This window comes from Idiotropiscis lumnitzeri, chromosome 10, assembly GCF_059441095.1.
Source record: "Idiotropiscis lumnitzeri isolate Australia: NSW breed Sydney's pygmy pipehorse chromosome 10, RoL_Ilum_1.0, whole genome shotgun sequence".
In the NCBI taxonomy this organism is placed as follows: Eukaryota; Metazoa; Chordata; class Actinopteri; order Syngnathiformes; family Syngnathidae; genus Idiotropiscis; species Idiotropiscis lumnitzeri.
The window spans coordinates 5,013,173-5,039,586 of record NC_142400.1 but is presented as its reverse complement, the minus strand read 5'-3'; the positions used below and the strand labels follow the sequence as shown (position 1 = coordinate 5,039,586).

At 42.3% G+C, this 26,414-nt stretch overlaps 1 protein-coding gene across 1 annotated transcript; it reads right to left on the bottom strand.

Moving 5' to 3' along the window:
• Positions 1–1,462: 1,462 nt before the first annotated feature.
• clcn1b (chloride channel, voltage-sensitive 1b) lies at positions 1,463–19,403 on the bottom strand. The gene is made up of 24 exons (XM_088306681.1): positions 19,291–19,403; positions 18,992–19,046; positions 18,434–18,650; positions 17,049–17,180; positions 16,788–16,916; positions 16,566–16,699; positions 14,971–15,048; positions 12,525–12,603; positions 10,475–10,600; positions 9,446–9,530; positions 9,248–9,349; positions 8,530–8,614; positions 7,809–7,964; positions 6,558–6,627; positions 6,320–6,430; positions 5,353–5,566; positions 5,146–5,279; positions 4,819–5,000; positions 4,663–4,744; positions 4,194–4,276; positions 4,058–4,102; positions 3,884–3,988; positions 3,155–3,241; positions 1,463–2,227 (listed from the first exon to the last, which is right to left on the bottom strand). Exons 1-24 carry the CDS (start codon positions 19,401–19,403, stop codon positions 1,826–1,828), a joined length of 3,006 nt encoding a protein of 1,001 aa, XP_088162807.1. The 3' UTR covers positions 1,463–1,825.
• Between the last annotated feature and the right edge of the window lie 7,011 nt (positions 19,404–26,414).

The following is a 26,414-nucleotide window of genomic DNA, read 5'->3' as shown; positions in this document are numbered from 1 at the left end:
AAGTAACCCAAATTGGGTGACATAGCTAACCCAAGCGCTGGGTCCAAAAGGGTCAGAGCCAATGCTGGGTTATTTATACACAGTATGTTGGGTTTAGGATGTGACCCAGCAAGTTGGGTCAAGATGTGGAGCAAATATGGGGTAAGATCTCCCCACGCCGATGAATTAAAGCGACAGAGAAATCAGTTGTGTTTAAAAATAATATACATTTTATTTGTAACTTTTTCTAAGAAGAAGAAGAAGCAACCTTTCCTTCTTGACGCAACCCACCCATTTTCCGTGGCGACCAGCTTCAGCTTGGCAGCCCGCCCAAACGCAATCTTCAACCCAGTCGACAAACTATTTAACCCAACCTGGTGCAAAAATAACCCAATCCGCTCAAAACCCACGCTGACCCAGCGAGTGGGTTAGGAAAACAACCCAGTATTTTTTTGGTGTGTATTGGGACGCCGAGAAAACAATTCCGAGGGATGAAAAGTTGCATTTTGGTGTTGGTTTTCACCTTTTTGACGAGTGGAAAGAGCGTCCCGAACAGAATGTCTTTACACAATGGCACATATTCATTTATTTATTGAGCAATTAGGGAGGATTAGCTTGTACAGAATCGTCGGTTTGATGTGACCCTTCTATGTTTCGTTAAGGGTCTCATTCTTAGATGCTGCTTTCGTTCTATATGGGCTCACCTCCAAGAGGCAACATGCATGGGGGGGTTTGCGGGAAAGGCACTGCTTCTTCTTTTCCTGAGGGTGAATTCCTGCTTTTGTTTTGTTGATCCAAATCTCAATGAATGAATAAATAAGAAGCCACATTTATTTCTGTGGATGTGAAGGCTTTAAGGACCACGTCTCTCTCTCTCTCTTGCTCACACTCCTTTTTTTTTTATATGAATCCTCTGCTGCTCAAACCGCTTCCTTTGTGTGTGCTGCGTGTATTTCTATGTCTGTGTGTACGTGTTGTCATGTCGGAAGAATCACCGGCGGGTTAAAACAATAGAAAAATAGCGCGGAATCATTTTTGAACCAAAGGATATTGGAGGCAATCAGCGGCATCAAAAACCACGGCTTCTGAGTGAAATTAAAATACACTTGTGTATGAAAAAAAAAAATTGGCACTCACGCATACCTGATGGACCTTTCTTCCTTCTGGTCTCCAATTTGTGTTCATGTCATCTGTTTGTTTTATTTCCCATCCTCCTCCTCGTCATTCCTGCACGACCGAGCCTCCTCCCGCCACTTGAACTCCTTTCTTATCTCCACCTGTGGAGCAAATAAACAGACAAAGCAAACGTCTCGTGCATGTGTTCGTTTGTCTCTTGTAAATCTGCTCGGCGTATCTCTTGTATGGTCTGAAAACAGAATGACAAAACGGGTTATGTTGATACCTTAGCAAGCTGTGGTATTTTTTGTAGATGAGCCTCAAAATTAAGTAGAGTGGAATAGTGTCAATGAATAATTAAAATAAATTGTTAATAATTTTCCCCATTTATTATTTTTAAAAAGTTACAGACCATTGTGGGTGATTTTAGAGCAATTATATAATAGTAAATCATACATTTAAATGAACCTTAATCAGTAAACAGTAAATCCTCGTCAAGGTCATTAAGTCTATATCAACATTTCATTGTCATCATTAAGTTGCTGCCAGTCTTTCGTGAAGCTTCTTGGTGAAAATAAGCAGACATTGACGCAGATCTTCATCGTACAGAAGTGAAAAGAGTTTGTAAAAGACACAGGAAGGCACCTGAGATTGGAAGAGTGAAAAAAAAAAAAAAGTAGAAAAAATTGGCTCGCTAAGAGCACAAAGTTTGTGACTTGACTCGTCCTTCCTAGATGGGCTCATCTGACTCTTCGCTCTCGTGCTCCTCGTGCAGGGAGGACAGCGCAACGACGGGGCCGCCGGGCGAGCCTGGCGAGTCGGTGGGCGAAGGCGAGCCCGGAGAGGAGGTGGACGGGGATGCCGGCTCGCGCGTGCTGGCAGAGTCGCCTCCGCCGCTGCTGGGCGAGGACGGGGCGTCGCGTGCGGGCATCCCTCTGGAATCGTCCTTCCTCGCCGCATCCCCGTCCCTCCTGCTCCCTTCGCCCCAAAGGTCCCGGTCCCACGTCGGGGAGGAAGTAGTGGAGGAGGGCGGCTGGTGCTTCTTGGATTTCCTGCTGGCGTCCCGGAAGCTGGCCAACGGAGGGCGGAGCCTCACGCCGCTCCGAGTCGAGCCCTCGATGGCTTTCTGTAACTGGGACCATGGAAGAAGATGGAAATCAGCTTCTTGAAATAAAAGCATAGCAATTCAATGATATTAATTTCAGTCAATTCTCTGCATTTTATAGCGTTTCTCTTGGCTATAATGCTTCACAAATGTGTGAATGCTAGATAATTTTGATACAATCAGAATTCAGCCTCTATGTGTTGCCATGTCAATTTAATCGACAATTTAATTGACGATCAACAGTGCTGGCGAGTGTAACAAAAAATTTACAGTGGCGCTGATAAGAAAAATAAAAAAATAGCATTATAATATTAAACTGAAAAAAAAACCATATACAAATAACATAATTAGAATGTCAAGAATTAAACTGTTGATGCATTATGATTAAATCATTGCAACACCTTCTGGTGTGTGTGACATGGTCATTGGGATGCAGTATAAGAGGACTTTCACAACTAAAATGAGTCATAACTGCGGAAATACGAGTCATTTTTCACACGACGAAAAAGGTCCAACCACAAATCAACGAATTGAAGCTCGAAACGCTGCAAAAAAAAAATCTGAGAATCAACGAAGATGCGGGTGTCCACTGCATGTTATATTGTCTGTCTACATGTGTTGCTAGCGTTTTTGTTCTAATATTCGTTGACTAAAACACAAAGTCAACTTTAATTGATAAGAAATGACACTGAAAATAAATACGCCCCTATAATATATTCATGATTTTAAACCTTTTCTCAGTTTACGGTTTTACAGTAAAATGAAAGAGCCCCTTTCGAATTGATATACAGTACAGCACATTTAAACAAGCACAATGACTCTTATGGCTAGGAAAACTGTACAGTTCCAAGTAAATTCACACTTGTGCATTGTATATGTCCAAGATATCCAAATTGTCAAAAATACTCAGCTAAATAAATAACACACACACACAAAAAAAAGGGGGACTCTTACCTCTTTGAGTGCGACCACACCCACCAGCTTGCCAATACTGGTGACGTAGGCGTGACTCAGACCCAGCAGAGAGAACAGAGTGTGGGTCTGAGTAAGAACAGAGAGCAGGAAGAGTGGGAGGGGGGTGCTATGCCATCCAGTCAGTGTTAAATGTATTGGAATGCGACAGCATTCTGCTTGCGTGGCTGCTCTTAAACACATCCTATACACTTACTCAGAACGCTTTGCTATAATGTGCTGCATACAGGTCATATGGGATAGACTGTAATACATAATGTATAAGTAGCGTGCGGGAAATTCTTCTCACAGAGTTTGCTGCACAAAATCTCAAATTTCAGAATTAATTTGAATGAATTCCTTACATTCTATGTATTTGTCTTTCTTTCGCTTTACACAAGCGGGGTCATATCGGAAGCTCTCGCAACCCAGCCCCCAAACAAAACACAATAAAACAATTGACCAAGCAATAAGATTGAGCTTTGTTTGACTTTGGATAATTCCGGTTCTGGTTCTGATTCCTCGAGTCGATTCTCATCGTGTGACGTCTCATGACAGAGAAGGCAGGTGAGCCATCACGGTCGCTACCTAATTACATTCTGCAGTTTCCTCCTCACCAGCAACTCTGCACGATTCCAAGAGAATCGGAAAGCTACATCCCACCCGATTCTCGATGCCCAACCCGACCAAGCGAAAGCTCATCACTAGAATAATTCAGGCACTGTTGCTCACCTTGTGCAAAGACGTTCTTTCCACCAGCTGAAAGGGGGAGGGATCAATACGAATCTGCTCCATATCCATTGGCTTGTCCATCTCGGCCTCCTCCCAGGCTTTGATCTGCATGGGTCAAAGACAGGACCGCACTTATTGTACGGCTGAAAATGCTGAACGGTGGCGGTACGGTACCTCGTCTGGCGACATGGTGTCAATCAAGGTAGGGGGAGCCGTTTCCTGGACGGGTGAATAAAACAATGATTGTCGATCAAGCCGCCATCTTGGATACGTCACATCACATGTCCGAAATGGCGAGAGGGTGACGCACCTGTGGGTCAGTCTGTCCAGTCGACGACGACGAGGAGAAGAGTCTCTGAAGGGTCCTCCGGACAGAAGGTGTTTTGCGCCTGTCTGAACATATGAAGGTTGAGCAGAAGTATTATTTATTTGAATGCATGACGTGTTAAGTGCGTTAAAAAATGGCAATCGAGCCGGAATTGAGTGGATGATTATGATTGATAATGATTCAATTATTAAATAGTTGTCGATTAAGTTGATAATCGATTAGTTGTCGATTAATCTATTAATTTTCACACCTCTACATCAAGTGAAAACAAAAAAAAATTCAACGCTGTATCAGATTTGGAGGCTACGCATACAATATAATGCACTAAATTTTTTTAACCACAAAAACATGCCGGGATTGTCAAGGTAGAATAGACTGCGACAAAAGGTGATGTGACAAAAATCAAGTTCAACACCCGTGGGCAGTGATGTTAAAGTGCCCTTTGCTTTACCTGAGCTTGTGTGATTGATGGAGTGCTCTTGAGGTTTGGGGGACGGGATGGGCCCGTTACATTCATCCAGCACCGGTGCACTCTTAAAAATAAATCACACGACCATTTCCATCGGCAACGCACGGCACCGTAGCTAACTATCTTCATCATCCTCACCTTGTCCGTCCCCTCGTTACCGCCCTCCTCGTCCACGAAGGTGAACGACTCCCAACTGATTTTGGAGACTTGGCCGGGTGAAATCTGACCTTTCTCAAAGACTCGCCTGGCTGGCGAGAGCCACCAGTCGATGGCGGCTTGGAGCTCCATCCTCTCGATGGAGCCCAGAAGAATCATTGATTCTTTGGAAGCATGAAAGGAGCGCTTAGCCATCATGTACAATTACTATGTGGGGTTGCCTGGTCAATATTTCAATTTATTGACCTATTCGGGCAAAGACGAGCAATATTTTATATTAACGTGATTTTTTTTTTAAACTTTCCTAACCTTTGGAGTCGACTAAGGGGATGGTTTTCAGTGTTGTCGTCTCCAGCAGATGATTCAGTTCCCGATAGGTGGAGTGGGACGACAAGAATTTCACCTTGCGCACCATGATGTCCTCCACAAAGATGTTGTACTTGCTAAGGAAACACGACGGACATGACTAAACACCACCGTCCTTTTCGGCTCATCACACGTGGGCGCCCGCTTTACCTGATGTGCCCGAGGGCCAGCTCAGGCAAGTACGGCAGCTTCTTCACCTGGATGATGGAGTCGTAGAGCGAAGGCTGCAAACCCTGGGCCACCATGTTGGCCAGAATGACCGCCACCATCATGGGCAGGATGTGGGAGATCTGACCCGTCAGCTCGAAGCAGATCACTGCGGTGGAAACTGTGTGAGTGACCGCTCCTGTCATGGCGGCCGCGCCTGGTAAGAGAGCACGAGATATATCAGGCATCTCTAGCTCGATCATCATTATCAATATTATTAGTAGTAGAACTAGTAGTAGTAATAACTATGACATCCACTATTTTTGTTCAAATTCTTCCTGAATTTTGACAATAATCTTTTTTTTTTTTTTTTTTTTCCTACACGGTTAATTTGAAAAATAAATTCCTGGTTTTGACAAAAGGAATGGAAATTAGAACGCTATTTTATTTTAATATAGTTCAAGAATAATTGAATAAATAATTGAGAGATGAATATATTATTAAAATAATTGTTAATTGCAGCCCTATAAAATATAAAACATAAGAGTGAAATTATGTATTCCATTAACATAATTGTTTTTTATGCCCTGTACAGTAAATACTTAGAGTATGGAGCCCCAAATACGGATGGTGACTTGAAAAAGGTGCACCATAATTGGCATACATTTAAGTCTCTATTGAAAAAAAAAAAAAAACTCTGTTGGAAAAAAACTGGAGAAAAGGGTGCGCGAGGGGTGAACGGAAGGGGCTTTCCAATGAGGTAAATGTTTATTCTTAAAAAAATAAATAAATACAAAGTTCTTCGTATTATAATGACTTTAAGTTAAAAAACGCAAGTAAAAAAAATAATCTCGTAATACACTTGCATAATGATTTTTTTATGTGCTTTATAAAGAGGTCAATGTCATCCATATTTCATTTTCCAGCCGAAGGTCAAACGCAAAGGACAACGTGCAAGCCCGAGACTGACCGATGACGGCGTAGCCTCCCGGCAGGATGCGATACACAATCCCGTCAAATAGGATTCCATTTGGGAACAGAGTGGCCATGATCTCACCTACCAGGCGACCAAAAGCGGCTCCTAGAAGGAGCGAGATAATGCACGCTTGCTGAAGATCAACCAAAAGACGCTGCTCAAGGTCAGCAAGCCGGTAACTGCGCTTTTGCATTACTAATAAAATAAATAAATAAACAATAAATCCTCTTACCTAATATGAACACTGGCATGAAGGCGCCCGAGGGGATGGGCATGGTGGTTGAAACCGCTGACATCCAGAACTGCGACACAAAAACAGGATCAGGGAAGGATGGAGAGCAATCCCAGAGGTTTTTCCTCACTATCGTGTACGCACTCACTCAGGCACACTCGAATAGGTACACCTACGCACGAGCTCCCACGAGAGCTGTATCAAACATTCACACTTATTATGCATATTAACATTATATTATTATCCATATTTACGGCCCTTAATTTGCCCACAAATAATGACTGCAGAATGTGACTATAAGATTGGCACATTTAAATATTTATGAGTTTAACGTGTATTTGTTTCAAGTTGCAATAGAACTATGATCAATATCAGTTATAAACGTTCATACTTTGTATATATTGGGTATATTATAAGTCATTCATAATAATAAACATCGACTTTGCACAAGTTCAAATGTTATTGTCGCAAGACTTGACGATATTGATTAATTACCAAATACCAACTTATACTTATACTGCATACAAGATCTTTGTCTTTTGATTTTTTTTTCTTGTTTAGATGAATTTCTTGGAGTTCCTCCAATCAAAACTGAACATTATTATATGTCACAGCCCTCAAGCCAAAAACTCCAATGTCCAAATTTGGTCAATTTCACAATTATACATATATATATTTATTTATTTTGGGGAGGGGTTCTGGTTGTGGACATGCAAAGTTTTCACGCAATGCCAATGATATGAAGTTGAATTTTTAATACAGCTCTTGTATTGGACTACATCAGAAAATTGCTGCTGCCAGATTAAGTGCAAAAAAAGCAGTCATCGTTTCGTAGTTTGATAATAAAGCCAATTATTGATTCAAAATCACGAGAAGTGTTAAAGTGAGTTTGGTACAACTTTTTTTTTAGGGTGAAAAATTTAATTGACAATCAAAGAAATAGCATTTTGTGTGTGAATGTACTCGAGCAGAGTCAAACAACAGCATGAAGCATCTATTTTATTTAATTTTTTTAGAAAATTCAATAAAAATATAGCAACCGGGTAGGAGAATTGCACATGGCAGAAGAAAGAGGAAGGCAAAAAGGAACTCGTGTGTTTCTATAAAAAAATTGTGAATCTTTGTGAAATTTTTGTCTAAATCAGCTTTTATTTTTGTACCTATACGATTCTATTTATCAATATGAACCCATTTTCGTTTGATTAGCCTCGGTCATAATGTTGTGGCCTGTGAGTGTGTATCGCTGCTCACCTTCATGACGAGGAAGAGGAGGAGGATGATGAAGACGCTGACCTGAGGGTGAAGCCACACGGCCGAGCGGCCCAGGCCGGGCGGTGGGGCGGACGCTGAGATTTTGGTCCAGGTGAAGTTGTCGAACAGCGAGTTGATGCACTCTCTGGGCATGAGCTACCACAGACGGGGAGGGAGCAAGATGACGGTCGCTTGTAAAACTCCAAAACTCATCTCAGAGAAAGGTTAAATTCAATAAAAATGCAGAGGAGCGGTGCATTTTATCATTGCTCTCGTTGCTACCGGACTAACTTGGCAAAGGAGAAGACAAAAGAAAAATGATGTCATCGTGCAACGTGCTCAAACGACAAAATGAATTAGTCCACTCATCCATTTTCTACAGCGCTAGTCCTCATTAGAGAGAGGAACAGAAAAAACAGCAGTGCCTCAACTAATAAGTCTTGCAAGATTTCTACGATTTTTCAACAAGGAGAGCGCCACTGCCAACTACTGGAGTGGATGCGCAATTACACTTTATTGTAATACTGCGGAGAAAAAAAAGCATGTTCCCCACGTTCACACGCGCCCCACTCAGCATCACAGAGAGGTATTACATATTTTATAATCTGATCTCAATCGCGGATTTTCACCTATTACATATCCCCGACAATACGACGTTAGTTCACCGTAATTGGTGTCCGCCGTCTATTAGAGGGACCAGCATGAGACGGTTCTGCCTCACCTCGCCAGCCATAAACTGTCCAAATCCAGGAGGAAACGTGAAGGTGGCGATGATCAGCGTGACTGCGCCGGGATAGATCAACCGACTGGACACACGCACACACACACGCACGCGCACATGTGACATTTTAGACGAAGAAAACAAGGATTGGATTAAAGTGAAAAACACACACTGATCAACTGTGTTGTGCTGGCCTCTCTAATGGCGGCAACGAGTGCTTCCAGATTGTCGGGGCCGCAGGGGAGCAGACATTGAGCGAATACCTTGCCAAAAGGTTATTAAAGCGCTCCTGCTTTCTGCCACCATGAGACTGATGAGCTCAAAGAGAAGAGCCGTGCAAAATAAAGTGCTTTATGTGAGCAGATGTTCAAGAAGAGAGGCCTTGAGCTATTGGCTCAATACATTTGCAGGGAACTTTTTTTTTTTTTTCCTGAAATCGCATTCAATCACAGAAGATAACAGCAGGCATCAAAGCCTTCGCCAGCCTGTTTTTCCGGGTTGGTCACGTGATAATTTATTTTAATCTCGAGGATCTCGAGCCGTACCCTGGTCAACAGTAGAACCGATTTTTTTTTCTATCTTGGTGCGATATTAAATCCATTCCCGTTGTATTGTAATAGTCCTGGAATGGAGTGCGGTGCGTTCATGCTTGAGAGAGTTTTTTTTGTTGAATTAAAAGTCAGATGTAATGTGCGTGTGTGAGTGTGCGCCGACTCACTGCTTCGTCAGAAAGCGTGTGAGCGCCGTGGGTCTTCTCATGAACAGAACCACCTGTCTGTTCAAATAGACAAAGAAGGCCCCGAGGAAGCCACACGAGATTCTGAAATGAGAGATGAATCCCTCAGATACGTTTTCATTTAATTATGTACACACACACACACACACACGCACGCACACCGACGTGCACACGCGTTACCCGATTATTGCAAACGCCGGCAGCTCCTGCAGGTCAAAGGGGAAATCCATGCGGAAGTTGGTTTTGAAGAGAGCAGTGATTGTGACTGTCGGAGAGGAGAGAAAAAAAAAAAAAAAGTATTTTTCCTTCAGGATGAAATTAATACAGTCACATAGAATCTGGACCACTAATTCATTACGCAACCAAATCAGATTGCTTTGATTTCATTCTTCGTCTGCACACAAACCCTCAAGGTCAATTTTTCATGTCGTCTGGGGATAGCTATAGTGTGACATATGAACTGCAATTCTAGTTTTCAGTTTCTATATTTCAACTGGACTTAATATCACCATGAGTGTTAAAACTGGCACATGAGATGGCGGAATAAAAAAAAAAAAGGGAAAAAAATGTCAAATGTGTCTTTGAAATGGTTGACTTTAATCATTTTTAAGTTTTAAAATTTGAAGTGTAGATGTGACAGAAGCGTTGACCTTCCGTTTTGCACGCACGTGTGTGTGTGTGTATCCTGCCCCTCCTCCGTGTCTTGTGCTCACCCGCTCCTGATCCTATACCTTCCTCACCTGAGCCTCGTTACATCTGATGACCTCATGTATTTAACCTCGTGCTTCGTTCTGTCTCAGCACCATTTTGTTCGAACGATCCAGCATTTCTTGTTCACGCCACTGACCTCAAGTTTGCTTGAGTCTTGCATTTTGGGTCCCACCTCACATCCTGCTCATGACACCACTCTTTGTTTTAAATAACTCGCTTTTTATTATATCCCTTAACGACCATGTTTCATCAATTACTTTTTATAAACTATAATAACCTTGATCTGTAAGTCTGCTTAAGTACACAATGTGATCTCCCAATATGCATCTCCGCATATGGACAACAGTGTAAACACACTGCTTATATGTTTACACTTGAGGGGCAAAATGACAAAAGAATTTGCTGTCAAAACTGGCTACTTTCTATAAAATGCCAGATCTGCAGTATTTCCAGTGTGCGTGTGCCTGTGTGGGTGTGTGTGTGTGAACTGCGTCTCACCAGCATCCTTGTTCCATACAGAGAGCACCCTGAATATGAAGGCGCTGAATGTGGCGGCAAAATATCCCCGCCAGTAATTCCTCACTGCAAAGTAGGTAGACGTGACCTCAATACTGAACAACACCCCTGGTGGTGACAGAGAGAGAGAGGGGAGAGAGAGGAAAGGAGGGATGGAGGACAGAGGAGAAAGGAACAGAGGAGGATTAGAGGGAAAACATGAGGGAAGAAGTGGTCAACGAGGGAGACGACGTGCAGAGGGAGAGAGAAATCAGTTCAAATATGCTGAGAGAGACGAAAAACACTTGGAGTTAAGGGTATAATCATACACTGGAGGAGGGCCACTAAACACACGAGTGTACTCTTAAATATAGGCACACACACACACACACACATCAGTGACTTAGTTGGCTGAAAGTAAATATTGTGGTGCCTTGAGATACAAGTAAACTGACTTGCGGGGTTTTTCGAGACACGAGCCCTCATGTTTTTTTTTTTTTTTAACAATTCTTTCAAAAAGAAGCTTACAGCTGTTTATAGCCACACACATACACACGCAAGTGACTTAGTTGACTTAAAGGTAATATTACGGTGCTTCGAGATACAAGTGAGCCGACTTGAGAGTTTATGATTCAGGAAGGATCATTCGGATAATTTTTAATTCTTCTTTTCACTTTGACGAGTGAACAATTCTTCCAAAAATAAATTTCAAGCTGTTTATTATCACTCGCAATTGAATTTTACTCTAAAACGAAACGCTAAACAAAAAGAATGATACCTTGTGAATTTAAAACAACCACACAGCTTTCCCTTGAGAAAGTCCGCTAAGCTTAATGCTAACACACAATGAAAAACGCCATTGACATGCTAATGTTAGCATGACTCGTCGCCGTTATACAAAAAACGCATATTTGGAGATAAACAGAGGAATAACAGATGTAGACACATAGTATAGTACTCACATGCATGTAGCTTTTATCCTCTACAAAACGACTAATATTACAGCTTAGTAAGGCTCATAGAGTTGTAGAAAATTAAATACTAATCTTCTTCTTTTGTATTTGCGGGAGTGGATTATACTGCCTCTCGGTGGCCAAGGCGGGCACGCCAGTCAAATGAATTAAATTGGATTCAATCATCACTTTTTAATTTGCATTTATCTATATTTTTATAAAGTACCACATTATAGAGTGTGACTTTTCCTTATTCCTTAGGTTATCCCAAGAGTGCAATATTAATTGGAATGCTGTGTTTAGAGTAGTGGGGCAAGTTTTTTTGACTTGAGTTCTCCTTTAAAATGTATGAGACACGAAATAAACTACCCAAACATTTTTTAACAAGTAAAAGCACAAATAATGAGATTCTAATGATGACTTTGCTAAACACAAAATGAAAGTGGCTCAATTCAATATTTTCGTGAGCACATCACAGACAGAAAGTCAAAGATGCGGCTCGATGATGTCATCATAGGCTTCTTCATGATGATCCGAAGATTTTCAAAGGGTAATGCTAAATCTATGTTAAAATTCATAAAAATCATGTTCCACACACTTTAACTCATTCACTACCAGCTAAGTAAAAAAAAAAAAAAATTGACGTCTTTAGCCGTCAATGGCAGTCAACGTGTTAAAGGCCGCATGTGACCAAGAGGCCCTATTTTGCCCACCACTGTTCGCTCGAGAGTTTGCTCGAATCAGATGTCAGTCAAAATTTCCCAAATATGATTTGTAACACCCAATCTCATTGACTGTTAATCTGTTTTGAAACCAAGGGTAATTTTCCCACCGACATGATTATCCCGCGTACACTTCAGGGACTACAGCGGAGGTCGGAGAATGGCATCAAAATGAAGAGCGATTACAATTCCCCCACAATTTTCGTTTCTCAGCACATAATCATTCACGTTCCAGTGAAGCAGCAAAGCGTCATTAAGGTGATAAGCAATTTGATCAATCCCTCCGCATTTGTATAAGAGAAAAAAAAGAGCAGCAAAAAAGAGCTTTGAAAGCCATGTTGTGGGCGACATCGTGAGAGGTGCAAAGTTGTACAGTACCTCCAAGTGGAGTGCCGAAACAGCATCCCACCCCAACGGCACAGCCAACAGTCAGAATATCTGTGTAACCGTAAGGGTTCTACTGACACAGACAACAGAAGGGTGGGGAGGGAGGGACGGGATAGGCAAAAGGGTTTCGGGGGGTGGTTGATGGGACAGAAAGACAGAAAAACAGGTGAAGGCGGAGAGGAGGGGATGGGAGGAGGGTGGTGGGGCAGGTGGCAGGTGGGGTGATGTGACAGTGGGGAAGCAAAATTGGATAAAGTGAATAAATAATGTTCAATGAATTTTTGGTAAAGGCGTGAGGAAACATCACAACACAATAAGAGCGAGGGAGGGCATGCATCTCAGAAGCAGCTTTATGGAAAAATCAAGGAGATGCTGCTTGAGCAAAAGTATTGGGACCAAGAGGAAGTGACTGAATACTGTCAACGAGGCTTACGATTGTACAAAATATCTTTTTTTCTAATTTAAACACAGGCGATCTAAGAGCCCCATTTTAATCTTTGATTGTCCTAATAATAAAAAGGTGTGTCCCAAGACTTTTGTACGCATCATGTGCTTATACAGAAAGCAACTGAGCATCATTGTGGCACACAAGGCCCCGGTTGCCAAGGTTACGATCTTGTTATGTGTCAATCAACCATATTCGCCCCAGCAATTGTTGCCTCACACTTCCACATTGTAAACATATTTGAAGAAAATTGCAAACAGAATGTATAGAAAATGACCCGGCATATTACTTTCTTTGTAAGTTGAGTTTGAGTTCACTCAACTTTTTTTTTTTTTCCAAAAAGTTGAAGTCATTAATACTGATGTCTGAGGTCCATATTGAACCTCCAAGTGGGACTTGCCTCCCACTGGAGCAGCGAAACAAGTGGCCACTCCCACAGCGCACGCACACACCAACAGGTCCTGGTTATGGGTGCCATTCTGGGGTTCAAAGGTCAGTAGGATGTGGGGAAGCAAGGGGAAGGGGGCAAAGCAGTCGAGATGAAGGTACGAATAAGTGAGAGAGCACAGGGGCGGGGACAAAGGGGGATATGAGAGGTCAACATTATTACACATGCCAGACATTAGCCTCACACTATTAATACAAAGCGACACAAACAGAGACGTTACAGCGGGGGAGGGGGTGGACAGGAGGTGCGATGATGGTGGGGAGGACAGATGGGAAAGGAAAACAATTTTCCCATTTTCTCTTTAAATTTGGCCCATTTGGCACATTATATATGCCGATATTGATCTCGGGGTTGTCAAAACAGGAGCGCTGCGGTGCCCACATACGGTGTTTTGGGGTAACATACGGTGTGTAAAATACATCGGTACCTTGAGATAGGAGTTCAACACGTTCCTTGACCAAGATCTGAACTTAAATGATCTCAAATCATTTTTACCCATTCAAATGAATGGAAATGCCAATAATCCGTTCCAGCCTGCCCAAAAAATGTTTTGTAATGAGAAAAATTACTATACTATTGTAATTCATAATAATAATAATACATTCACATACAGTAATGATGTCATTAAATAGAATTAAAAAGATTAAAAACGTTAAATTGTACCTAGGTATGATCGTGAGTGTGACGGCTTGTTTGTCTTTGTGTGTCCTGCAATTGGCTGGCAAAGGCTCGAGCACGCCCACGACGCTCGCGAGGATAAGCGAGATTTTTTAATTTTTTTATTCAGAGATGCAATTAAACTTCCCAAGATGATTTTTCTGCGCTTATTCTGAATCTGCCCAATTTTTGTCCGAGTGCATCAGGTTGTCATGGTAACGACACAACAATAATATAATATGTATTATAGTAATTTATTTAGTTGTACTTAGGAATTTAGGGTTAGCTCCAGCAATAGGTCGATGTTTTTTTTCTGAAACATCAGCTATAAATTACTTACAAAACAACAAAATGGTAAAATATGTATTGCACATTCTTTTATAGGTAAAAAGAATAAAAAAATACATTTTAAATCAGCATCGTTTAATTTGACAGTAACCTTCAGATGAGACAAGCTTGAAACAGCTTGAAGCTGCTTTTTGAGAAATATTTCCTTATTATGCAGCAACTACCAAATAGTGCTTGTATCTAAAATTTGCCCTCGGAAGTCAATGCAAAAAAAAAAAGAAAAAAAAAATTGGCTGAATGACAACTCGTATCTTGAAAAATACACAAGTCGGGTCACTCGTATCTCAAGGCACCACTGTATCCATTTGGAACTGCGCCATATGATTGCACAGTTGCATATTTTATTATTTTTTTCATTATTGATTGTTTCTACTGAAAATATTGGTGACAAAACCGTGGTGGAATTAAGAAATAAATTAAGTCCTCACAGTCCCCCACTTGATCCCCAGATTCTGAATGTAAAAAAATGGGAAGCGTTGAAGCTGTAACAACATTTAGGATGGACGGGGGAAACAGCACACGTCACCGCTCCATCTTACCTCATAGACGCCGGAGAAGATGGACATGAAGCGACTCAGCACTGCGGCACAGATACTGGCGATGTGGACGAATGGACCCTGAGGGAGGAGGCGGACGAGGCGGATGACAGACACATACAAAACACTCGACGACTGCGTGTAAAACAGGGAGTCGAAAATGGGTCGCGTGGTATCGAAACACATCAATCAGGGCCTAATTGCCGGGTGAGATGGCCTTCGCCGCGACTATGGCGGGGGGGGGGGACTAATGCACTCCTTGGAGGGCTTGAATAATCAACGAGGGGGAGGCAGGGCAGGACAACAAGACAGCTGATGATTTATGATCCTCTAAAGTCGCGGAAAGAACAGATAGAGTGGGAGAGGAATGAGGGGAGAGTAAAAAGTGATGATGGCGGCGATGCTGGATGCTAAATGACGATGAAAAGTTTGTTTACCCAGCACAATGACTCTTGCTCTGTACGGATTCAACGCATTTACTTAAAAGTAAAAAAAAAAAAAAAAAAAAAAAAAAAGAGCACGGACTGAAAGTAAAAACGTGTTTGATACCCATTCTGATAACTTGGTAAAATGAAATAGTTTGCCTCCTTTACTGTTTCATTGTGTTTGTTTGGGAAAAAAAATGTTTGCTAACACCAAGCTGAATAAAAAAATTAGATAACATGACTTGCTTGTGTCTTTTTAGTTTCGACGAAGCTAGTGATTTTTAAGCTAGCACAAGGTATTAGCTAGAGTTCATACCAACAACTTGACTGTACTTCTCGACAAATAACATTTCAAACTCGACTAGTCGCTAATTACGTGATTTTTGCAGCAAAAGATGTTGAATAAAATTACTCTGTCACCTTACTTGATTTAAATGGTCTCATATTTGCGAATGGGCAACTGTTCTAAACCAATAAAGAGGAAAGTATTCAGCCTCAACAACTTTTTGTCCGACACTGCATTTTAGTGCGGTGATATAACGGCATACTTTCATTTTGAAGACCTAACTTTATGGGCAAAAGGTTGTTGACACCAATCCGAGTATAGTTAGCTAGCTGTTAACTAGCTAACGGTTAGCCACTCTGCGTGTTGAGTGACTCGGCATATAAAGTGTTTGAAAGTGCACAAAGGGCTATTTTTTTTTCTTTCTAAGGGTGGAGGAATTACAATTTGTTCTAACTAGCGGTGGTAGGCTAGATTAAATTAGCTAACGATATTTACTGTATAGTAAACATGCAGTTGTGTAACTTAAGATCGTTGTGCTTAGCAGCAGCGCAACTTCGCACTTGTGCTTCTTAAATTAAGAGTGAAATGATCACAAATTCTTTCTTTTATGAACTCATTCCTTCGGGCTCGCGGATTTTGCTCTGTAGTAACAGTTGGTGTGGAAAAATAATAACAGCAAAATTGCGAATGCTCCACAAAGTACCATAAAGCCATGAGACATGAAACCGCAATATAATGAGGGGCGACTGTATTTTTAAAATTCCCCCAGTTTAACATTAACAGGAAATTTTCCATTCATTTAACATAAACTTTCCATCTCTTTGCAAAATAATGAAAGTATAAATATCTGAAAAATCTCCAAGTACACCGCTGTCCGCTGCTTTTACCTCTTTGCCCACTGGCATCCCGCTGCCCAAGCCCGCCGTCAAGCCAATGACTTTCGCCACAAAGGCCTTTAGGGTCAGATACTCCTTCAGAACCACACCCCTCAGGATGGTTTTAAGCTCGGGGATGCCGGAACCTGGAGCCGAGAGGGGGTGTAAACATCTGTAACGTGGTGAGAGGGGTTGACAGGTGATGCGGAGGGGCGGCGGTGGAGCGGAGCTTACCGATGGCCTGCGGGGAAACCAGGTGACAGAAGAGCGAAGCAAACATGACTAGGATCATGGGATAGCTGATCCAAGCCAGATATTGCAGCGCCACGTTGCCCTTCAGCTCCCCGTGCATCCACTTGTAGGCTACGGGACGGAGAGCTCTGTCATTCAAACGTAAACCAGGGGAGACGGGCGCCGTAAATCTGACGCTGATGCATAGTGAACCCCCCACCCCCCTCCTCTCTCACCCCCAACCGCCCCTCCCCCCCTCGCTACCTTGCAGGCTCTTGGCGCTGGTGTAGTCCATACTCCAGCTGACCAGCGCCATGGTCAGGCCAAGGAGGACCAGGAAGATCCAGTCCTCCCCCATCTTGGTCACAATGTAGCGGCGCACACGAGCCAAGCAATCTGGAGCGGAAATTAATGATTCCATTTATCAGTGCGGCTCGTTTGTGACAGTCGGTTGTTGCAACAAATCGCGGCGAGTAATGATGAGGAGGTGAAAGACTTCATTAGTACAGATTAGACTAAACATAGATGGCTATTTTAGCAGATTTTCCTTTTACAGTATACTGTAAGTACATTTAGAAATTTATGGACATGACGATTTTGACTTAGGGCAGTTTTGTGGAATGGAAAAAAATGGCGGAAAAATACAATAAAAATATGAATAAAAAAAAATAATTAAAAATTAACTTTTTTATTTTTGGGAATATTATTATCATTAACTTTCTTCTTTGATTGCCAGAAAAAAATCACATGGATTGCCTTTTTCTTTTTCAAGTATGCTTGTTTACTATATTATCAAGGGCATGTCTGTTCATCCATTTATTGGCCAACAAACTCTATAATGTCAATTTGCAACCACTCGGGAAATGAAATATACTGCCCGCTAAAATTGTCTGCTTGTGGAAAAGACGTGAGAAAAAGAATTATTAGTCACTAAGTGACAGCCAAGCTATATTGTGAGCACTTTCGTCGATGGGCAAATTATTTTGTTCATGGTTTCTGAGGCGCATGTAATTGAGAAAAATGCATCTGGACTAAATGGAATCATGATTCTCTTTCTTGTTTATTTATTTATTTATTTATTTTCATTTTACTGCTAGACTTGAAAACTCATGCTCAAGATGAAAATTAATCTGGAGCTAATTTGATATCCGCTCACCAGCCATCACAACAGGTACTCCTGCACAACCAAACACGATTCAAAAGAGCTGTTTTATCACGGCTACTGTATATAATTAGCGTTGACATAACATTGCAAGCAACGGCGACAACAGGAAACACGTGAGTCAACATTTCCGATACTTGCATTGGATCATACACGATTATATAGATGTGTCAAACTCAAGGCCCGGGGGCCACATCTGGCCCGCGACCTCATTTTATGTGGCCCGCGAAGGGCAAATCATGAGCGTTGACTTCCCGTTTCGAGCACATTTTCGTCACTTTTTAAACAACATTGAGATTTGAGATATTGCCATTTATAGATATAGATATTGCCCGTCTAAAAAATTAGTTTGACAACCCCTGATATAGATGGTTGAAAATGTGAGAAAAATGGCCATCCCGATCTAAATGATTAAAATGAGTTACAAAAATACCACATGATGAAACAGGGATATTAGCGATGTCTGTTAACCAGCCAGAAGTCTCACCTTGACATTTGGAGTAAGGGTGTGGCTTCTTGGTGGACGAGCAGTGACTGAGGTGTGACTCCAAGATGACGGGATGCTGATGAAGTCGCCGTCCGGTCCCTTTGCCCGCCGCCGCGTTGTTTTCTTCTGCCTGTCTTTGCCATTGTCGCTCCGTCAGCAAACGGGCCGCCTCTCGCCGGGCGAAATTTCCCAGCTGCTCCCTGTACTCCCCGTACAGCTGTGGGTGAAAACGTGACGACAAATAAATACAGTACGGAAATGTTGCTCTGTGGGAATGCTGTAGAATTCGGATAGAAATCTCTGAAACGTGAAAATAAATGTTTTATGAATGTGACAGGCAATAGACAAATTTGAATGATTTCAAAAATTTAAAAAAGACAAGTGTATAAAATGAGGCTTAGTGGCCTACAATGAGGCACTCTAAAGTGGGAATGCCACACAAAAGTTACATTAAAAAAAGAATCCCACCAAAAAAAAAAAAAATGACATAACAATTTTACGCTTTTTTTTTTTTTTAGACCGGGCCAGCAAGTTACTCATGTGGTCTTTTGGGTTTACCTGGTGCCCGCGGGCACCATATTGGTGACCCCTGGTGTAAGGGATACACACCAGCCTGAATACCCGGCAGACAAAAATAGACAAAACGGGCATGGAGATCGGAAAAACCCCTCCCTGAGTGGAGGCCGGTTCTGGACGGCGGCCACGCGAGGAGATCCTGGAAGGGAGGACGGAGGACATGCCACATCTTCCCCTTCCGACTATGTACGCTTTACACCTTCACCCCCCCCCCCTCCCTCGGTCACATGCATACACGCATGCACACACACACACACACAAACACGCACACAATATGACACCTTGCGATCCGGCCTGATCGGTTTGCACTCGTTAAGGGCACAGAAGCTGTGAAATCCAGCACATCCGGGCGCAGGCGCACCACGTGCAACCCAAAGCTGCAAATTGCTCGCATCTCGCTGCCGCTAAATTACGCGGCCTCCACATTTGGCTCTCGTGTTCGCACGGGAAAGGAGAGCTGGCCAGGAGGCCCCAAAGAGGACTAAAGTTCTTCTAACTGGCTGTAAATCTACACTCTAGTTGCACTATAATGTGTAATCGCTAGGATAGAAATGACACCAAAACCACATGGCACAGGATTTTATGACGCGATAGGGACTCGAGTCACGTGACTTGACTCAAGTCAGTCTAAATCACCATTTTTACGACCGAGGGTCTGATGTGTCCATTCTCTGAATTACTTACTCCGCACGAGGGAATTAGCAAGATGCGAAAAAGCAGGTGCAAAATTGCGTGTTCACCCACTCCAACAGTTTGGTCACGTTGTTGCCAAAAATGAGGACGAAAGACCCGTTCAAGTCAAATTGTAAAATTGACACAACAGAGAAGACGGTTTTGACAACACTGAAAAATTGATTAAAAAGACACTCAAATATATAAAATAAGGCTTGAAAAAAAAAAAATCAAGTCGTTCTCTCCACTCTCAAACAATGAAATAAATACCTGTACTACGACCTGGAAAAATGGATGTAGTGGATTTGTTCAACATTTTTCAGTGTCAATGTCAACATACGGAGGCGGCACGGCTCATTGGTTAGAGTGGTCGTTAAATGAGAAACTAATACCTCATCTTAAAATTATTAGCATGAGCGTCAAATATTCTTTAAAAATCACACCAAGCTCCTTCGCACCATCAGCTCTTCTGTTGGCCAAATATAAAGTGCGCCAGAAGAATTTCCCTGATAAACTCATCTCATTAAAAAGCACTGTACTTAACATCATTCGTCTAAACTGTCAGCGTTCAAATATGCACGAGCACCATTAACAGGCAAGCCCATTAAAAATTAATAACAAAAAGATTTTCAACAAGATTCATGAGAGGAATAAGGTCCAGGAGAACACTGGGAGATACGGCTGTCAAGCCCCTCAGAGGGAAACAAGCAACCGAGAGGGGGAAAATAAATCAAAAGTGTGTTCTCCTGCGCGTCTTTACCTCATCACTTGACTCGGGCATGGCTTGGCAGCGTCCGTGTTGTGCGCCTTGTTCTGTCACCTGTCCTACACAAGAGGCAAGCTGCACCGCGCATTAACGCCACGCCTCCAATCCATCAACATCAGCTCGCAGGCTTTGGCGCCAGGCGCCATCAAAGAGGCCGCCGCTAACCAGGGGGACCTGCGCACTGTTCACGGAAGCGGCAGAGATGTGATGGCGTGACCTTTGACCTCTGAGGGTGTCCGCAAAGTAACAACATGCTCTCATTTATTTTATTTTTTTTTCAAAATTTGTAAGATTACTGTAATTTATTATTGTAAAATTAGGATTGATGGCAAAATAATATTCTCTTGATTAGGACTTTTTCTTTTCTGGCATAATTACTTTATTCCAAATAATTGAATGTATGAATAATATTTATTTACTGAAACTTATTTTATAAGCTCTTGGGAAAACAATACACCTTTGCATTAAACTAAACTTAATTGTTGTACCAAAAAAAAGGAAAAAAAAATTTTCTTTGCAAAAAAAATTATGTCCTGCAAATTATAGCATTTACAATCCAAAGAAAAAAATACTGCTCATTTATTTTAAAATAATTAGCACTTGAGTTATTATGAATGTTATAAAATACTGTACCTTTTCTTTGTACCGCTTCCTACTAAATTCTATTTTGTTACGAGTAGTATGAAGTTAGATATGCATAAATATATTTCATTTTTAATATCACAAATTTGATGGATTTATCCACTACAGTATCATTGCACAGCTTTTTTGGTTTTTGAGTTTTGTATTCACATATTAAAACGTTTTTTTTTAAATTAAATTAAAGAAACAGATAATTTCATGAAATTACAATAAACTGCAAAATACTTTGATAATCAATGAATAATTTACATTTATTTAATAGAGAAAAAAATGGTTGAGTCAATATTTTGTCCCGAAAAAAAAAAGCAGATTGTCCACTGTCGCTGCATATTTACTCAGTGAACTAAATGAAACTCCGAGAACAAATGAAAGGCTCAACAAACCAATGTGGGAAAGACATTGAAAGCTCCATTCGTATCTTTGCTGTCCCCATCTGTCAACCTTTGTATTTACATTGATACGGTCATGTGACCTTGGATGTCACATACGCACCGGCTGGAGCGATCCAAGGTGACCCTTGCGCAACTTTCACACACTTCTGAAATTTGCTGCTGCCGGATACTCACACAAATTTGCTCATGATCACTCTGCCCTTTACTCCTTTAATAAACTCGTCGAGGGCATAAAAGTGGTCAGCTTTAATGTACAGTACAGCTCTGCCGCTCATTAACTTTTCTTTTTTTTTTGTTCCCCACCACACTGCGTGCTCATTGAAAGTCTCCCGGGATGAGAAAGAGAACAAGCGTGCGTGTCTTGCCTTTGCCGGCCGGGAAAGCAAAACTGGTCTTTAATCCACACTTTTCCCTCCTTTGGCCATTGTGCTTTATTTTTCAAACGGTCGCCAGTTACGACTTCCGGGAGTGTTGATTCCGCATAGCGTTGCCCCCTCACGAGTGAGTATCCAATCACAAAACGCGTTCAGCACCTTCAGCGTAAGGCCAGCGAGAAGGCTCACTGTTACCAACTCGTGATCTGATTGGCTATGGCAACTGTCTACCACATCTGAAAGTCAATTGAGTTTGACAGAAGAGATGCCCGCATGATTGTATCCGAAGGTCTTGGAAAGAATAATGCGTGCTACTGGTATTGTGAAATCTGCCTGGCAACACGAGCCATCTGATTTCTGATTGGATAAAAACTCTCACCGAAAACTATAACACCGGGATATAATATAACATCAATGTGAAGAACATGATCATTATTTCATAATTATGTTAGGCCAGCAGAGAAGGCCTTGACCTCCCACCAGTGGCAAAACTCATTTAAAATGATAAAAAATGATATGATATGATGATATGATGAATGATAAAAATTCACAACATACAAGCAAAGAGCCGCAATACAACAAGGGATTGCAGTCCTCTGTACTTGGGCTTTTACGAGTTAATAGCTCGGGGGCTTTTTAAAACAGTCCCTCCGAGGTTGCTTTTGTTTTTGCTAGATCTAAGTGCGCCAGGTGGAACAGGGACAAAGCCGGGCTAATGAATGCAGTGGTTGAAGGTCAGCGTGACCCTGAGAGTTAATTCAAAGCGTAATTGCACATTCCGCGGCTCCCTTACGAGATCGGGCGCTGCATATTCATAAATTTCTGCCCGTTTGTGTTTATGAGCGCGCCACACGCCGCGCCGATTGTGTGCTGAGGCCGTACAACAATATAACCCTGTCCCGCAGCACAAGGTTAATGATCAAATTTGACCCCACTCACTGACAGAAAGATCAGGAGATTACCCCGCCACTGCACAAACACACATTCCACGCGTTACCATATGCATCGGCTAATTAACAGCGCAATAACAACACCACGCCTCGCCCAAACACCGCTCAAGCTGTCATGTTCTAATTAATGCCTGTCGACGAGGCTAAAAGGAGAAAAGTCTACGTTTTTCCGAGCGCGACGCCTGCAGTCGTCGCAGCGGCGGAAACGTTCGCGTCGTCATTGTAGTTGACCTGCAGAGTATGCACCAGCCGCAATATTAGGTACACCTGCACAATCTCGTGTGAGCCCATAGAAGTGATGTAACACGTATTTTGCTTTTCTGCTCCTAGTTCACTTCTAGCAAAATTTACCTAAATTGTTCTCTCTATATAACACAGTTGTCTGTTATCCTGGAAAGCCCTGAGACAAATGTTAAGGTACTAGTATGACCTATTAACAGTCCAGCGCACTAGTAGAATTGCACCAGTACCATTTTTCCACTAGTACTGAGGCAAAGCTACTACTAGTGGGCATTTCAGTGCTACTAGTAAAGTCTAGGAGGCTTCTAGTGCGTGCCACATGACTTATTAGTTCGGCCTATATATCGAGTTATTAGTCCAGCACATAAGTTAACTATAAACATGTAATTACATATAGTTGGCCAAAAGTGGCACAAACAATGAAAAAAAATGCTACAGTATTATTAAACATAATTGCACTACCGGCTCACTTCATGGTTTTACAAGTGAGGACTGCCTTCCACAGTTGTATGATTTCTGGGCACAAGTAGGACAAATACATGAGGCAAAACTGTGCACTAGTTGACACATGTATGCCACTTGTACTACTAGTGAAGCGCTGGATGTTAATTGAACTAGTAGCAGACAATTGTCAACCAGTCCACAAGTTTGCCTCATTGGTAATATGTGCAGTAGTTGTCCTACTAGTATGCCACAGTTATCCTACTAGTAAGGATAATGCACGTACTAGTACATGGATCTTATGTTCTATAGCAAATGCTTGAAATGGCTTGATGGAAAGCTTTTGAAGTACTAGTAAGACAACTCAGTGCACTAGTAGAACAATTAGGGCACGCTAGGAGAAAGATTGTCTTCTTTCTTCTTCTTTCAGCTTGCTCTTGCCAAATAGTGAGCCAAGTTGAACACTGAAATTTGTTAATGTAATGTTTATAATGCCATTATAATGCAGTTATCCCACCATCTAATACTGATTGAGACTTAAAAAAAAAACCTTTTAAAAATTATATTATGCCACTTCAGCCACAATAAGTGTTAAATTAACACCTTTGATAGTGTCAATCAATAGTGAGCATTATTATCTCTATAAAGGCAGAATTTAATACATTATTAACACCAAACACCAACATTGCTTGAATTGTGCAGGTGTACCTCAAAAAAAAAAAAAAAAAAAAGTGATTCCATGAAGCTATAAAAGCTCAAACGTATCTAAGGCCTTACCAGCAACTGATCAACGTTCAGCACCGTCTCAAAAGTATTGATCCTCTCGCGCATCTTTCCCGCCGCTCCTCTGCAGCTCACTTTCTTGACACTCCTTAACATAGAGCAAATTCCCCGTCCTCACATCACCGCCTTAAATCTGCCCTTCCTCATTTTTGCCGATGGGGCCTGTTGCCTGCCCGTGTACACCGCGGTCGCTGACAGACCAGGTATGACCGGCGCACTGCACTTCCACACAAACACACACCTAGAAAGACACACCGAGGTGAATACGGACACTTGAAACTTGACAATTAAGTGTCAGCAGCTCTTAATTCAGATTCCCGCACGGCGGTCCGATCCAGCAGATTCCAGCTAATGGAAGCGGGCTGCGTGCGAGCTGACAGTATGACAATAATACTTGCTGACGGAGTGGAGACACGTTGACATGGTGTGCAGTATGGAGAGAGGCGGGTAACCATGTACAGTATAGCGTTCAACGCTTTAATATCGGATTCAGACCGTATAGGACGCAGGGCCTCTTTTTGGGAGGTCCTCTCGACAAAAACGCCGGTAGAGGTCAAAATGGAGTGGTTTGTGATGAAAGATGTGCTTTCGAATGTGCTCCACATCAACATTGCTTGCAACACGATATGGATTCATTGGACCGCGAGTAATATTCGGTCCAAAAGAGCAGCAGGGTCCAATGCTGATGGGGGCACGTGTGAACCATGGGGAACGTGCTTTTTTCCCACTGTACTACAAGAAAGTGTAATTGTACATCCACTCCAGTAGGTGGCAGTGGCGCTCTCCTTTCCTAATGAGTGCAGCAAGTATTAACTTTGCGGTGTAGGTTTGTTTTGCACCAAAAATGCTTTTATTTATCATTGCGGTGGAGAGTGGGTGGTAGTGGGGGGGGGTGCGGATTGTTTTCTTCTTGCTAGGGGGGGCATAATAGAAAATAATTGAGAAGCACAGCCCTACGGTGACATCTATGTTTTTCTATCCCCTGATTGGTGGGACAGAGTAAAACTTGTAACAGCCAATCAATTTAGCAAAATAAATCTGTGGAAATCTGCACACATTAATAGTCAATATTTTTGGGGGGGACATGAGATAAATAATAATTCAGAGCTGCTTCAGGTGACGACCTGATGGCCCCGGTACCAAACATAAGGCCCATCCCGCCACCACCTCCATTGGGTGAACTTGCATTTCACCTTCCTCTCGCACTCTTCCACCCAAAACGTTCCCCCTGGCACCCCCTCCTTGTCCCCATCCATTCGAGCCCCCTCCCCTGAGGTGAAACCTTACTCGCGGGTAAATTTAGCACGCGGTGTGACCCAATGTTCACTGACACACTTCTCCACACCTCTCGCTCGCTCGCTCGGCCTGTTTGTCTCCCTGACAAGTGCTCATCCCTCCCACGAGGCCCGTCGCACTGAAAGATGGCGCGTGTTAACCTTTCGTCCAAAACAATCACAAGTCATTTGACGTGGTGTCACCGCAGATTGTCGTTTCATTTTGACGCCAGAAGAACGGAAGGGAAGAAGGGGGGGGGGGGGCGTCAGGTTTCCCCGAGTATCACGTGAAGTTTTAATGGCTTAATCGCTCGCATGGCAGTGGAGCTGCTGCGAGACATTTAGCAGGTGAACATTATCCCGTTGCTAGCATGTAACATTTGAGACTTACGAGATCTATTTCGCTACCGATGACAGCCTCGCTGCGTGCGACTCGTCCCCTTAAACAACCCTTGTATTTTTTTTTTTTTTTTTTTTTTATGACGGCTTTGTCCTTGTTGAAGTCATCAACGCCGTTTGACAACGACATCGGACATCAATTTGCAACGCAAGGATTTCGTTGGAATTGATATGAAAATGATTATTCTGATAATTTCGCCGCTTTTCCAGATCCGCTGCGTCACCGCAAACTTGCCGACATGCTAGTTTTAAGCATTTGGTTTCATATTTTCAAAACATTTATACAGCGTAATGACAAAAAGGAGTTACAAGTACAGGCGGAAAGAAACAAAGTACACTCTGACGTAATTAGAGAAAGGTAAAGTCAACATTCATTTGAGATTTTGATGAATTCAGATCTTATTAGGTGGGAGGGGAAAAAAAAAAATCGAGGAACGGAAACCACGGAGCATGAACAATGCTAGCAACAAAT